Raw genomic sequence first — 13781 nt, 5'->3', positions numbered from 1 at the left:
ATCGATTTAATGAATTTTGGTGTGCATGATAAAATATTTGGATAATACCTATATAAATTTGTTTAAGTTCAAATCGGTACACATATGTATGTGTATGATATGAGTAAATGAACAATTAAATTACAATAACCCCCATTAACACGAAGCCTTAACTAATAGTTATACTGTCGGTTAAAATTATTTTTATATGAAAACTGTTAGTATAACTATTAGTTAAAACATAACCATTCTTTATGTTACTGGGAGTTAGACGTTAATTTCGAATTATTCATATATTTGAAAAAAAAAAAAAAAATAATGGAGAAATGTCCTGTGAAATTGAGTTCTGAAAAATTTGCATCTTCTCTGTAAAAAATTATAATTTTCGAAATTCTATGCTTTATTTCTAAATAGGGCCCTTACTGGGGCGCAAATAATTACATATTGTGGATTTTATAAACGAAATGTCAAACTAAAATTTAAGTCTAGAACAAGTGTGTCTTGTCTCAAAAAATTATGAATACTGAGTGAAATCATACACATTTTTAAATCAGGCCATAACTAAGTATTTATCAAGACACATACCTCTGCTCAAGAAGTATGTACTGATTGCTTACATATTTATCATACGGTGACTCTTGACATGTTATCAATAATATCCAAGTAATGACCTGCAACTTCACTATTGTTTGAAATCAAATATGATATAATAAACAAATTATTTGATTATTTTATCAAAAAAATCCAGTTTCAAAGTTAACCTATTTTCTTTTGTTTTGTTATAATTACTCAATGTAACTTTCAAATCACAACTTAGCCGGATTCACAATTTCAAGGGGTATTCGTAAAGCCGGTCACATATTTGTTTCAGAATGCTCTATTAGTTAGCAGCATTGTTAACCAAATTATTCAAATTTTCATTGAACACATTTTAAAATTGGAAAACACTGCTATTATTAAAAACTCACGAGCGATCAGTTACTTTTTTATTATTAATTAAAACTATTTTTTGTCAATTTCTACAGCTATGTATTATTAACATAAGTTAATTTAATTATAAGTTTGCAGTATTATTAACGTCTAAAGATTTTGTTCGTTTAAATAATAATGAATACTTTAAAAGAAAACTTGCTTGCGTGTCAACAAACTAACAATAAAAAATGTAATACTTACTTTATTTGCATTGTCAATCGTACTAAAAAGTAAAAATATGTATAATTTTTTAATTCTTGCCAATAATACTTTAAATAATTTAATTACATATATTATTTAACATACATATACATTTTATTATTGTATATCGATCACTTAATTCAAGATTGTCGAAATTCAAAAAAAAAAAAAAAATACAGTGTGAAAAGATAAGTATTTTGTTAATTTTTTTTCATTGACATTTCTCTCTCCTTCCTTTCCGTGAGTTTATTCTATGTCCTCTAACTTTAATAATTAAATATCAAGGTTGGCTACGCTAATTTGTATTATTTCGGTGACGACATTTTAACTAATGTCGGTCTGACTTATATTATGAATAATATATACAAAAATTTATTGAGACAGGTGACATTATTTTACAATTTAACTTCTGCTCATTTCAATAAACTCAATTATGAATTATTTATAGAATAACAATAACGATATTTTCGATATAATAAAGTGACAGCATAAAATAAGCTGATCATTAAATCGCCTTGTAATGCATCTGTCAAACATTATTTATAATTATAATTATTTGCTATGTAATATAATTATTTTGGCCTTTTTAGGCTTTGTATTACAAATAAATGAAATAAAAATAAATAATTATATTTTTTATATAATTTGAAAGTAAATTTTAATTTGGCTTAAGTTCATTTATTATAATTATTCGTAATAATTCAAAGAATATCACTGAAAATTAATTATTCGACAATTGGCAAATTGGAATGCATTTTCTACCCTGCCAAAGACGTCATCAACAATCTTTATTGTCAAGGTCTATTGTTAATATCATTTTTAACTTATTATTCTTAGGAATTAGAATATGACAAGTCAAACTCATATATATTTTCTTAAGTTGGACGAAATTTTACTTATTTATTTTTATGATATGTATTCTATTTATTATATGAAAAAAGGGAAATTAACAAAAACTTATTTAAATTTGAATATAGTGCATTTTATTAGAACTTTTTGACACTTCTTGTAAATTTGAGCGACGCACTCACCTTATTACGGATGTAATTCTGAAATGATGGTTTAGGAGTAATACTAACGATTATATACATAACTTGAATATTTCAAATAGAGAATAGTTTCTTACTACACACTTCAACATTTTGAGTTAAGGGCGTCTTGTATTAAGTGAGCAATATGTAATAATTACTATTAAGAAAAAAAAAATATTTTGTTTTAATAAAAACTATTAATTATGAACCTTATTTAGTTCCTTTTTCGAAGAATTTTTTTTTAAATTTTTACCATTATTTTACAATTAATATAAAATTAAGTTTATAACAAACACTTTTATCGATTAATGCTTATAATGTGTCAAACTATTTAAATACTTTTTGTACTATTTACAAGACTCAAAAATAAATTTAATAAATCACTAAAAAAAGTGCTAGATATTGCATTTTATTTGTTACCAGAGGAATCCATTTTTAGAATATAACATGAATTTTTGTGTTTGTATGTTTTCTTTCAGGCAAAATGATGTAATTATTTTTACAAACATTTCCAAAGAAAATAATAATATGCGTACAATTATTAGAATTTTAAAATTCAAATACATACATACATATATATCCTTCATATTCAATAAAATATTTGCTATCAAATTTGACCTATAAATGTTTATAGGCGATAACATGTTTATAGTACTATATAACATGAAATAATGTGCACAACAATAAACTCGCAATTTTGATTAAAAAATACAAGTAATTCTATGTAGTAACCAAAAAAAATTTACAATTTCAATCTTACAAAAATAAATATTTTTTTTTTTTGAATTAGCGTGAAGTTACCTTTTTTAAATTTGTAAATGTCCTTAAAAATTAATAAAATAATTTCTTAAATTATTTTAATGTTATACTACATGCGTATGTCTTGTAATAAGAGCTTCAAATTAATTGATTCAATTTGAGCTTTATTCACAAACATCTTAATTCGGAATTAACTCATTCAATGAATCCATTCCAACATTTAATCCATTAGCTTCTTTTAAAATAATTTAATTAAATTCATTCATCGTTGAATAAATTCATAACAGAATTCATTCAACATTTGAGTGATTAAATTTTTATTAATTCAAATCTAATACAAATTGAATTAAAATATTTGTTCTTCATTCAGTTTTGTTTCTTTTAATCATTTACAAAATTGAAAAAATAGATTTAAAGCTATTATGTTAATTTAAAAATGTTAATGATTCAATAAGAAATTAATACTATAAATAATGAATTCTCATAGGAGTGAATTCAATACATTTAAAGTACAGCCTATAAATTAAATCATAATTAATTCATTAACGGAATGTTTAAGAGAGACGAATTTATTTTGATTTCGAAAAAGTTTAAAAGAATTTATTTTTTCGAATCTTTGATATAAGTAAACAACATTTATAAAGTAATATACAATTCTAGACAAGTTCAGATTTGAAACAAAAAACAATTTTTATATTCATAAATCTTTAATTATTTTAATACAAAATGATCGTGTAAGGAATATAAATTTAAGATTAAAATAAATATAACAACATAAACATTCTTTGTTTTTTTTTCCTTCAAATTGCTGAATAAGTATTAATTTGTGTGAATGTTTGTACAATGCAGTCGTATGCACAATTGTCTTAAAAGTATATTATAGATAAGTATTAAGACAAGAAATGTTTAAACAATTACGATTTTATATATTTTAATATATTGTGTATAGTATATACATACATAAGTATATGTAGTATATCATATATATATACATTATATTAAACATGGAAACACATTTTAATAATATCCCTTATACTGAGGTTTATAGCTGCAAACATACATGGGACAATATTATGACCCATTCATTGAACCGATAAACGAATTTTGACAAACACTTTGTGTATTGCATCTTTATAATTGTTATCTTTATGCATGTGTTTTAAATGATTCGTTTGAAGTATTATTTAATATTATATACCATAAAAATAACTTCGTGATTTTTATTCGCAAAATATATAATTTTAATAAAAAAGAAAAAAATAACCAGACAACAAAATCTGTAAGCACAAACGATTTAATTTCATTTAGTTATCGTGCAGTGAAGCATTCGTATTCATATTAAACAAATATGAATTATTTTTAATTAAAAATTTTAAGATAAAAAAAATATAAGAAAAATGTTAACTTCAATATTATCGGGTATTTGTGTAATAATTTTTATATATGCCTTATATAAGTTCTGTACATATAGGCCAGAAGGTTTTCCACCTGGTCAGTAATAAGAAACATTAAAAAATGTTTAATTTAATAATGAAATTAAAAAAATATTCCTATAAAAATTTAGGACCACCTCGTATTCCTTTGTTTGGAAGTTATTTGTTCATGATGTTATCGGATTTTAAGTATTTACATAAAGGTGTTTTAAAATTTTCAAAATGGTATAATTCCGATATTGTTGGCTTTTTTATGGGACCATTTCCAGTCGTGGCAGTTCATTGCGCCGAAGGAGTGCGTGAAATTTTAAATAATTCTGATTTTGATGGACGTCCTCAAATATACCTTTCCCTTATGCGAACACCAAACCTACAATCGGCAGGTATGATTTTGTAGTATTTATAATGAACGCTTTTTTGGAATTATTTGTTTTTTTTTTATTAATCTATTTGTTTATGAACTTTGAAACATGGTCTGAAGAAAATTGTAATCGGAATTAGTAAATCGACTGATAATTTTATTAAAAACAAAAATATTTATTGTTAATTTCAATCATTAAAAATGTATGTAAATGTGATTAAATACATGTGAAAGCCAAAAATTTACATTTTTTGTGACAATCATATTTTCCACCAAAATTAAATAAGAATATGGCATAAGAATATTATTTTATTCCCTTAAATAAAAATTTCCCACAAAAACAAAATGTAAAAATCGGTGACATGAATTACTTGCAGTTAATTTGTAATTTTATTGACAAACTTCAAGTTTTGCTGCCTGTTTTTATAAAATTCAATATAAGTACGTGTAGATAATTTGTATTACAATTTATTTTAAAAATTAAAATTTTTAGAAATACGATAGACATGTTTATACCCTTCACCATGAGTGGCAAGCAATGGTATATGTATAAGTTTGTCATTCCGTTTTTAATTTCTTCATTTGTGACCTCATAAAGTATATATCGCACATCCAGTACAAAAGTGACTCAACTCAAAATTATATTTTTTCAGAAATCGGAAATAAATATATATCAATTGAAACATAATGAAAGATATTAAAGTTTTTTTTAGCCACATTTAACAACAACTGAATACACTGATATCTTTTGTATAGATAAACAGTGTATTGTGCATAGTTTAAGCGTAAAATTAATTTTTCGGGTTTATATAACCCGACAAATTAATTTTGAGTTGTGTCACTTTTGAACTGGGTGTGCGAAATGTATATTCGCCATCGTTATAGATTATTTTCATTTGCTTTAAATATACGGTGAGGATTTAGAACCGGCTCAGCCGGAAATACATTCATGCTTGTTTCATATAAATTTAAAAAATATTGTTATAAAATTAATTGTTGTTAAAGAAGGATTATATCGTATCATATACATTATGCAAATTATTAATACTTTTTGGCGATTTTAAAAACGAGACTTCTTAGTTCTTCTTTCTTATCAAAGGTTGAAAATAATTAATCTTTAAAAGATAATATTTCTACTGTTTTCTTAATCCTGAATTTTGCAGAAAGTTGTTAAAAAAATTTTTTAAACGAATTTATTTCATACACACATGTGCTCAAAAAAAATAGGTGTATTACTGTTTTTAAAAAAGCAATATAAATTGTAAAAATTTACTTCAATAAGGAATATTTCGGAAAACTTTTCTAAAACGAAAATCAAGGATTTCTACTAGCGGAAGTCTATCATGTGAAAAATTCTGTAATTTTTTATAATTTAAATTTCTTTCAGACTTGGACAATAAAAGTAGGTGTATTGGAAAAACTTCAAATTTAAACAAGGATTTGTCGAAGTCGTTTATTGTTTTGGATAAATATTAATTCGGACTGTTAATAGCTGGTATATGTATCTGCATTAGGTTTACTTGGTAAATATACCACAATTTCGGAAAATTTGTTAAAAATTCTTTGTCACTACTACAAAAAAGCTTAGAAATGTGTTTATTTAATTTGTCCCATAGGTTTTGTATTGAATTTAGATCGGGGGATTGACTTGGCTGCTAAAAAATTGTGAAGTTTGGTATCCAAACCACGCACTCTCCAAATTCGATGAGTCCTTAGAGGCATTATTTTGCTGAATAAGCTAACATAACTGTTATCAATAAATCCTTGCACACATAACCATCCATTGTTTTTAATAACGGCTATTTGACCTATTCTATTCAAAGTGAACCAGCCCCATACCATGATATTGTTTTGGTAAATTTCAGATTGAACTCTTTTTTTCGGTGCTTTTTGGTTTTTTTCCGCACCATTATCAAATAATTTTTTTTAGTTTCGTCCTTCAAACACTATGCTTCAATCCCCAAGCCAAACTATTACCTCATATTAAAATTTGAGTGAATAAGCTGGATAATTGTTTTAGCTATTACATTCGCCAATTTTACTTCGAAGAATCTTTTTTGGGTCATTAGGAATAATATTGCCTTTCCAGTTACGCTTAAATTCCTTTTAGAGTACTTGTTTTTATACCCTTCACCTTCGTGAGAAGGGTATATATAAGTTTGTTTTTATTTTCTCCAGATCTCCTAAAGTTTTGTATTAGTTAAAATGCCTTTGTAACGAAGTTTTTTTTTACCATGCAAAGGATTTGGTAATAATATTTAAAGTTTTTTCTTGTTCCCAATGCTGAAGAACTAGTTGCCGATCCTTGCCACTAAAAAGATGACCACGACTCCTCCAAAAGAATTTTTAAAAAAATTTTAATGTGAAATTTATTCGTAATTAGTATGATTTTAATGAAAATTATACTTTTTCCACAAAAAATTTGAGTGTTCCCACCTTAACAAAAAACACACATATTTTATGTTCCAAGTCTGAAAGAAATTTAAATAAAAAAAATCCCGAATTTTTTAAAGAATAGATTTCCGTTAGTGGAAATCCTTGATTTTAATTTTAGAAAAGTAATCCTGATTGAAAAATGCGAAATATTACTTATTGAAGTAAATTTGATTGCTTTTTTAAAAAAAGTAATGCAAACACCTATTTTATTGACCACATTGTATATCGATGGCTTAATATAGAAAGGTCGTATCTCAATTTTTAGTTACTTTACAGGAGAAGAAAAAAATCAATAATATCAGAAAGTGAAATTGAAAAAAAAACAACTACAAATTTATAATATATCAAAAAATAATTTTAGGAGTTTTTTGTTTTAATATAAACCAAAAAAATTTCATTCCACTTTAAATGAGTTAGGGGTTTTTCTTTCAAACGATTTTTTAAATGAGTTAGGGCTTTTTTATAATTACTGTAAATCTGTTATTCGTAAACATAGGAAACTGAATTTTTTAAGGGAGGTCTATTTGAGTTTTGTCTACCAGAATATGTAAAAAACCCGATTTTGATAAAAAACGACATACGACCTTCCTATATAAAGCCATCGATATATAAATTCCTATTATAATCGTGCTAAAAAATAAAAAAGAAATTGATTTTTAAAGTTTTCCTAATTCAAAATATTTATTTATTATTATTGAAGAACTAGAGTAAATAATTGCCAAGCTTTTTAATTCATTGTCTTAATTCGTTAGTAAATCATACGTAATGAATTCAATTTCTTTGAGAATTCATTCTTTATAGAATTAATTTCTTATAGAATCATTCTGCAATTCAAATTTGGATTAGGTTTGAAATAAGATAAATTGCATTCAAAGGTTGAATGAATGCTGTTATGAATTGATTCAGCAAAGAACGAATTCTATTCAAATAAAATCCTATTAATGAAGTTAAGGATTTTTTTTTTTTTGGGAATGGATTTATGCAATGATTGACATTTTTTTAATTCTGAATTAAGCCCAAATTGAATTAAATAATTCGAAGTCCTGAGACCGATTTACTGCATTCGATATCGAGTAAAATTTACAGTAATTTTTCTTATTTGAGATTATGGCATTCGATATCGATAAAGAAATTTAGTAAATTTTATTATAATTTCGATATCGAAATCATTTTTCGATACGCTTGCTCATTGATCACGAATATGGTAATTCGGCTTCTGGTATAAACTAATGTATAAGACTAACAGCCAGCTATTGTAACAAAAACAAAACACACGCCAAATTTTCTTTCAAGTCTCTCGATTGTGTTATATAATCAGAATGTTATTTTACAATCCGTGTAGCTACTCATACTAAGGCCATAAAATTTTGCCTTACAAAATACATTTCGAAACTCTTTTCAGGAATTTTCTTTGAAGAAGGTGCTTTATGGAAAGAACAAAGACGTTTTATTTTGCGTTATTTAAGAGATTTCGGGTTCGGACGACGTTTTCAGGAGTTGGAGATGGTTATCCAAGAAGAACTCACTGATATGATGAATTTAATACGTAATGGACCAAAATATGAACATGAGAAACCTTATGTCAAAGAAGGCGGTTTTCGTATATTGATGCCCTATTTCTTTAGTCCATTTTCGGCCAATAGTGTTTTTCACATTATGTACAATGAAAGAAAACCACGTAGCGAACAAAGCCAGCTGTGGCAGTTAATTCGTATGGGTATGCAATTTCAACGCCTAGCCGACGATTACGGTAAATTGATAGGAATAATGCCGTGGATAAGATACATATTTCCCCAATGGAGCGCTTATAAGCCGCTTATGGAATCAAATGTGTTTATGTATAAATATTTTGAGGAGTTCATTGACCGCCACATAAAAACTTATGACGAAACAAGTGAGCGTAACTTTTTAGATATGTATATAAAAGAAATGAAAAAAGCCGAACTGGAGGGAAATGCTGAGACGACAACATTTCAACGAAATCAATTTATATTGAGTTTGATTGATTTTTCATTTCCAGCATTTACAGCTGTGGGCACACAACTGGCATTTTTAGTACAGTATTTACTTTTGTATCCCGAGATCCAGAAGAAAATACAACAAGAAATTGACGATGTAGTTGGCAGTGGCCGCCTGCCAACATTGGAAGATCGTAAATTTTGTAATTATACGGAGGCGTGTATAAGAGAAATATTAAGAATTGAAACATTAGTACCCTCGGATGTGCCACATAAGGCTATGTGTGATACGGAATTGTTGGGCTATAAGATACCAAAAGTAAGTAAAATGTTATTTAAAAATCCTCTTAAGTATATCAGACTGATGTCGAAGAAAAATAAATAGTGTTTGAAATACAATTACAGAATTCAGAAGAGCTACACTATAAACAATTTGAACTTAAACACTAAAAATATATTTATATATATCTTAATTTTTTAGGAAACCTTGGTTGTTCCCAGCTTGTATGTCTATCATAATGATAAACGCGTATGGGGTGATCCAGAAAATTTTAGACCCGAACGTTTTCTAGATGATCAGGGTAAACTATGCTTAAAAAAAGATGTCTCTTTTCCTTTTGGGGCAGGTTAGTAAAGAATTTTATTTCAAATAAAATTACACCTGTAACTTGTTATATTCTAGGGAAACGTTTATGTGCCGGAGAAACATTTGCCAGAAATATGTTATTCTTAATGACGACGGTTATGTGTCAAAATTTCAATTTCATACTGGGTCCCACAGACAAACTTCCTGACTTAAGTACTAATCTAAGTGGTTTAATTACTTCACCTAAAGATTTTTGGGTGCAATTGGAAGAAAGAAAATAATATATGTATTTATTTAAAATAACATAACCGAGCCTTTATATAAAATATTATGCTTACCCTCAGTAACACGAAGTCTGGTTAGGTGTTAACTAATAGTTATACTGACAGTTTTCATACAAAAATAATTTTAACCAACAGTATAACTATTAGTTAACGCATAACCAGGATTCGTGTTAATGGAGATTATACATACATTGTATATTCAAATGATTAAATGGCATAAGCAATTGTTTCATTAAATTATGGAATATATGTTTTATTGTATAAACCGAACACATATGGGAGGGAGTATTTATTTATATGGACTAATTAATTGACCATTTCATTTGCATTAAATTGAGAATTAAATTTCAATGTCAATTAAAAATTCCCATGTAAATGAAAACATTTACATCTTTTAATCACCAGCAATAGGTAAGTAAATAGATAGCTCCTAGAATTTAAATAAGAATTAAGATTGTGATATCACCGGAATATACATACATATGTATATGAGTTACACCAGTTTGACAATTTCACAAACATTTTATGGAAAAAATGTTCTAATAGTTCCTATACAAATTTATTACGTTTGAAAAGGTGTTGTTTTTAAAAATTATGTCCTCAACAAATATTTTTCGTTGTCAACTGAAAAATCATATATGTATTACCGGAATTCACAATGTAGACTTGGTCTGGTAATATAGTAAAAGAGCACATTAGCACAAACTAACATGTACAAGAGCTATATTCGGCTGTGCCGAATCTTATTAAATACAATCTTATCCCTCTAACCGGCCAATTTTATTTTGAGGTAAACAAATATACCAGGTTATTGTTTGAATAAAAAAAAAATACGTTGGAATAAAAAAACAAAAGACAAGTACACGTCCATATTTATCACAATAAGTAAATTGTTAGTCTCTTTACACATATTTACCGTTATAACGGGAGAAATAAGCAAATAAAGCAGCATTACATACATTTAACATACCCCGCCTAAAGGCAGCCTTGCCGGTTAGAGGGTTATTACAAAAAACAAATACAAATTTTAAATATTTTAGGTAAACAACATTAATTTTTTTTTAATTTTTTGGAAAATTTTTAGGGACCGTAACTGATATCAAAAAAGGTATTTTATAACAGTTATTTTGTGACTTTAAAAATAAAAATCCATCTAAAACAGTAATTTTTCAACGTAAAAGTTCGCATGAAACTCTTAAAAAAGAGTTTTTAAATACCCGTCATAAAAAAACTCATTTGAGGACTTTTATTTTTTCCGTCATAAAAAAAGTCATTTGAGGAGTTTTATTTTTCCCGATTTCAGCATAGGAATCGGAGGGTGTAATCGATTTACGGTTAATATTTTGTTATTAATGATGAGGTTAGGGGCCATTATTACAACTTACCTTTATGTTCGTAATACATAGTAAAAGGTAACTTTAAGAAATAGAAAAAGCTAACTTTTACTATTACGAACATAAAGGCAACTTGTAATAATGGCCCTAATTTGTTTATTATTTCTACTTCTAACCCCCATTAACAGGAAGTCTGGTCAGATTTGAAAATTTTGTTTCAATATCTCAAGTAGTTTTCATTTTATACCGTTTTTTGCTTCTCCTATAAATTTATGAAAAGTGATGTTACGTTATTTTGCATTTTAGATGGCGATATGTATATGTGTTACATCAGTTTGACAATTTCACAAACATTTTATGGAAAAAAAATTTCTAATAACACTGTCCTACAGCATTTTTGGAACAGAATAGCGGAACTATAATTCTGAAAGGGCATGTTGAGTAGATAGTTTTTGTAGAATAAACTTATAGCTGGTCTGAATTTTTTTACAGTGGGTCAAAGTTTTCATTTTTTGAAAATGTTGTAAGTTAATGTCTAAAAGAATTCTTATGGACGGAATTATATTGTGGAATTTTATGGGCATAATTTTTGTGGAAGATCTTAATATTCTAGCTTCTCCCTTTAGGGGTCAATTTGAACCTTTTTTCGAGAAAATCCAAAAAAAGTCCTTTTAAAATGGACATTTAGGATTAAAATATTCTACGAAAAATTTTCCCGGAAAATTTCAGTAGGGGTCACAAAAGATAGCAAAGTTATAAATAAAGCTATTTACGCTTAATTAGCAAAATTACACAGAACACCTTGGATCTCACATTTAAAAAAAAAAATCACCAAAAATCTTTTTATGATCCGAATGTCAAGAGTTATTTAGGTCGAGAGTTATTTAGGTTTATTTAATTTTGCTCGATCTTTTTTAGATATAACTCTGGCCATAATAATTATTTCAGAATTATAGGGTCGCTATTATGTTCCAAGCAAACAGTCTCAATTTGTTGGACAGTGTAATTAATCGTTGTCAAAAATCGATTTCAGCATAAAAATCGGAGGGTGTAATCGATTTACGGTTAATGATGAGGTTAATTTGTTTATTTCTACTTTTAATTAATTAACTTTAATATAAAATAATTATATTTACATACTAATATTATCTTCTATATAACCATTGTTACATTATCACTTCCAGTTTCCATATTTTTACTCGTATCAGGTAAAATATCACCCAATAATAATTTTTCCCACGTTTCTCTGTGAATTAAATCCACTTTTGAATCACACCAAATTATGTCTTGTACTTCTTCTAGTGTATATTTTGAAGGATCAATACGGAACGGTTTCCACTCACTGGACGTTTCTTGCTCACATATGGTCACGCCCTGTATAAGCTGAGGCAAAGCATCCAAATTGATGTAAGTTTGGGTGGCCTGTTTAATGCTACGTATGCTAAAATTATCAAATATTATTTAAAATTACTCAAACGTTTGAATATCAAATAATAAACATTTACCAATCCATTTGCAATAGCGCCGTCCGTCTTTGTTCTATTTGCTCTTGAAGTGTCCGTTGATATTCGTTCTGCATTTTTTCCACATTTTGTATTATTGCACACAGACGCTCTTCCTCTTTTTGTTTACAATTTTCTAATTTCACGTTTTCACATTTTAATTTATTTACTTCTTTTCTATAATTGGATATTTCTAGCTCTTGTTTGGCCAGTATAGTTTTTAAAGAAGCTGGAATAAAAAGTATATATAGCATAAAATAAAAAACTGACTTGTTTGTTCTTTGCCACTTACACATTTGTTGAAAGTAATTAGCACTTTTATGAGCTATCTTCGTTTCAACTTTAACAATTTCACATTCCTCATGCACAATGCGCTTTAATCGTCTAGCAAAATCGTATTTACTCATAATTGTTTTAAAATTAATAAATATTTTAGGTTTTTCTTTTGACTTTATAAAATTACTTTAAATTGAACGCGCAATTTTGTTTTGTTTTGTTGACAGTTTGTGTTACACACGGTTGTATTGTGAGTGGAGTAGATATCTACACCAGAAATATCAATCTGGCAACTTTATACTCCTGCTGACATCAGCGGCTCACATGCTCACGCATGGATAATTCTTATGGGAATGTGCAAGGCGAATTCATACAAGGTGGTGGTAGTTCAAAAAAAACAACAAATGGTCTTAACAAATGTCAAAAAACAGAAATTAAAAACTAAACAAATATGTATTGAAACTAAATATAGTTTAATAATTCAATATTGAGGGCTTTAATTCTTTATGCAAAATATAAATATGTTGTTAATTAGCTTAGAATATATAGATATTGAAGCATAAAAACAAGCTTTGACAGATGTTAGAACCAAACAAGCGAAAAAAGAGTAATCAGCTGATTGACTGACTCCACCTTGTATAAATTCGCCTTGGGAATGTGTTTGGCTGA

At 27.1% G+C, this 13781-nt stretch overlaps 2 protein-coding genes across 2 annotated transcripts; one reads left to right on the top strand and one right to left on the bottom strand.

Moving 5' to 3' along the window:
• Positions 1-4276: 4276 nt before the first annotated feature.
• On the top strand, positions 4277-10237 carry LOC135963772 (probable cytochrome P450 304a1). Its single transcript, XM_065515748.1, has 5 exons — positions 4277-4433; positions 4507-4758; positions 8575-9449; positions 9612-9756; positions 9813-10237. Exons 1-5 carry the CDS (start codon positions 4340-4342, stop codon positions 9995-9997), a joined length of 1551 nt encoding a protein of 516 aa, XP_065371820.1. The 5' UTR covers positions 4277-4339; the 3' UTR covers positions 9998-10237.
• A 2162-nt stretch (positions 10238-12399) lies between these two features.
• Positions 12400-13253, bottom strand: Spc25. The gene is made up of 3 exons (XM_065507722.1): positions 13129-13253; positions 12840-13065; positions 12400-12775 (listed from the first exon to the last, which is right to left on the bottom strand). The coding sequence occupies exons 1-3, from the start codon at positions 13241-13243 to the stop codon at positions 12487-12489; spliced, it is 630 nt and encodes a 209-aa protein (XP_065363794.1). The 5' UTR covers positions 13244-13253; the 3' UTR covers positions 12400-12486.
• Positions 13254-13781: the final 528 nt, after the last annotated feature.

The sequence above is a fragment of the Calliphora vicina genome, chromosome 1 (assembly GCF_958450345.1).
Source record: "Calliphora vicina chromosome 1, idCalVici1.1, whole genome shotgun sequence".
In the NCBI taxonomy this organism is placed as follows: Eukaryota; Metazoa; Arthropoda; class Insecta; order Diptera; family Calliphoridae; genus Calliphora; species Calliphora vicina.
Note: the sequence above shows the minus strand (reverse complement) of the source record. Positions and strands in the feature narration are given on the sequence as shown.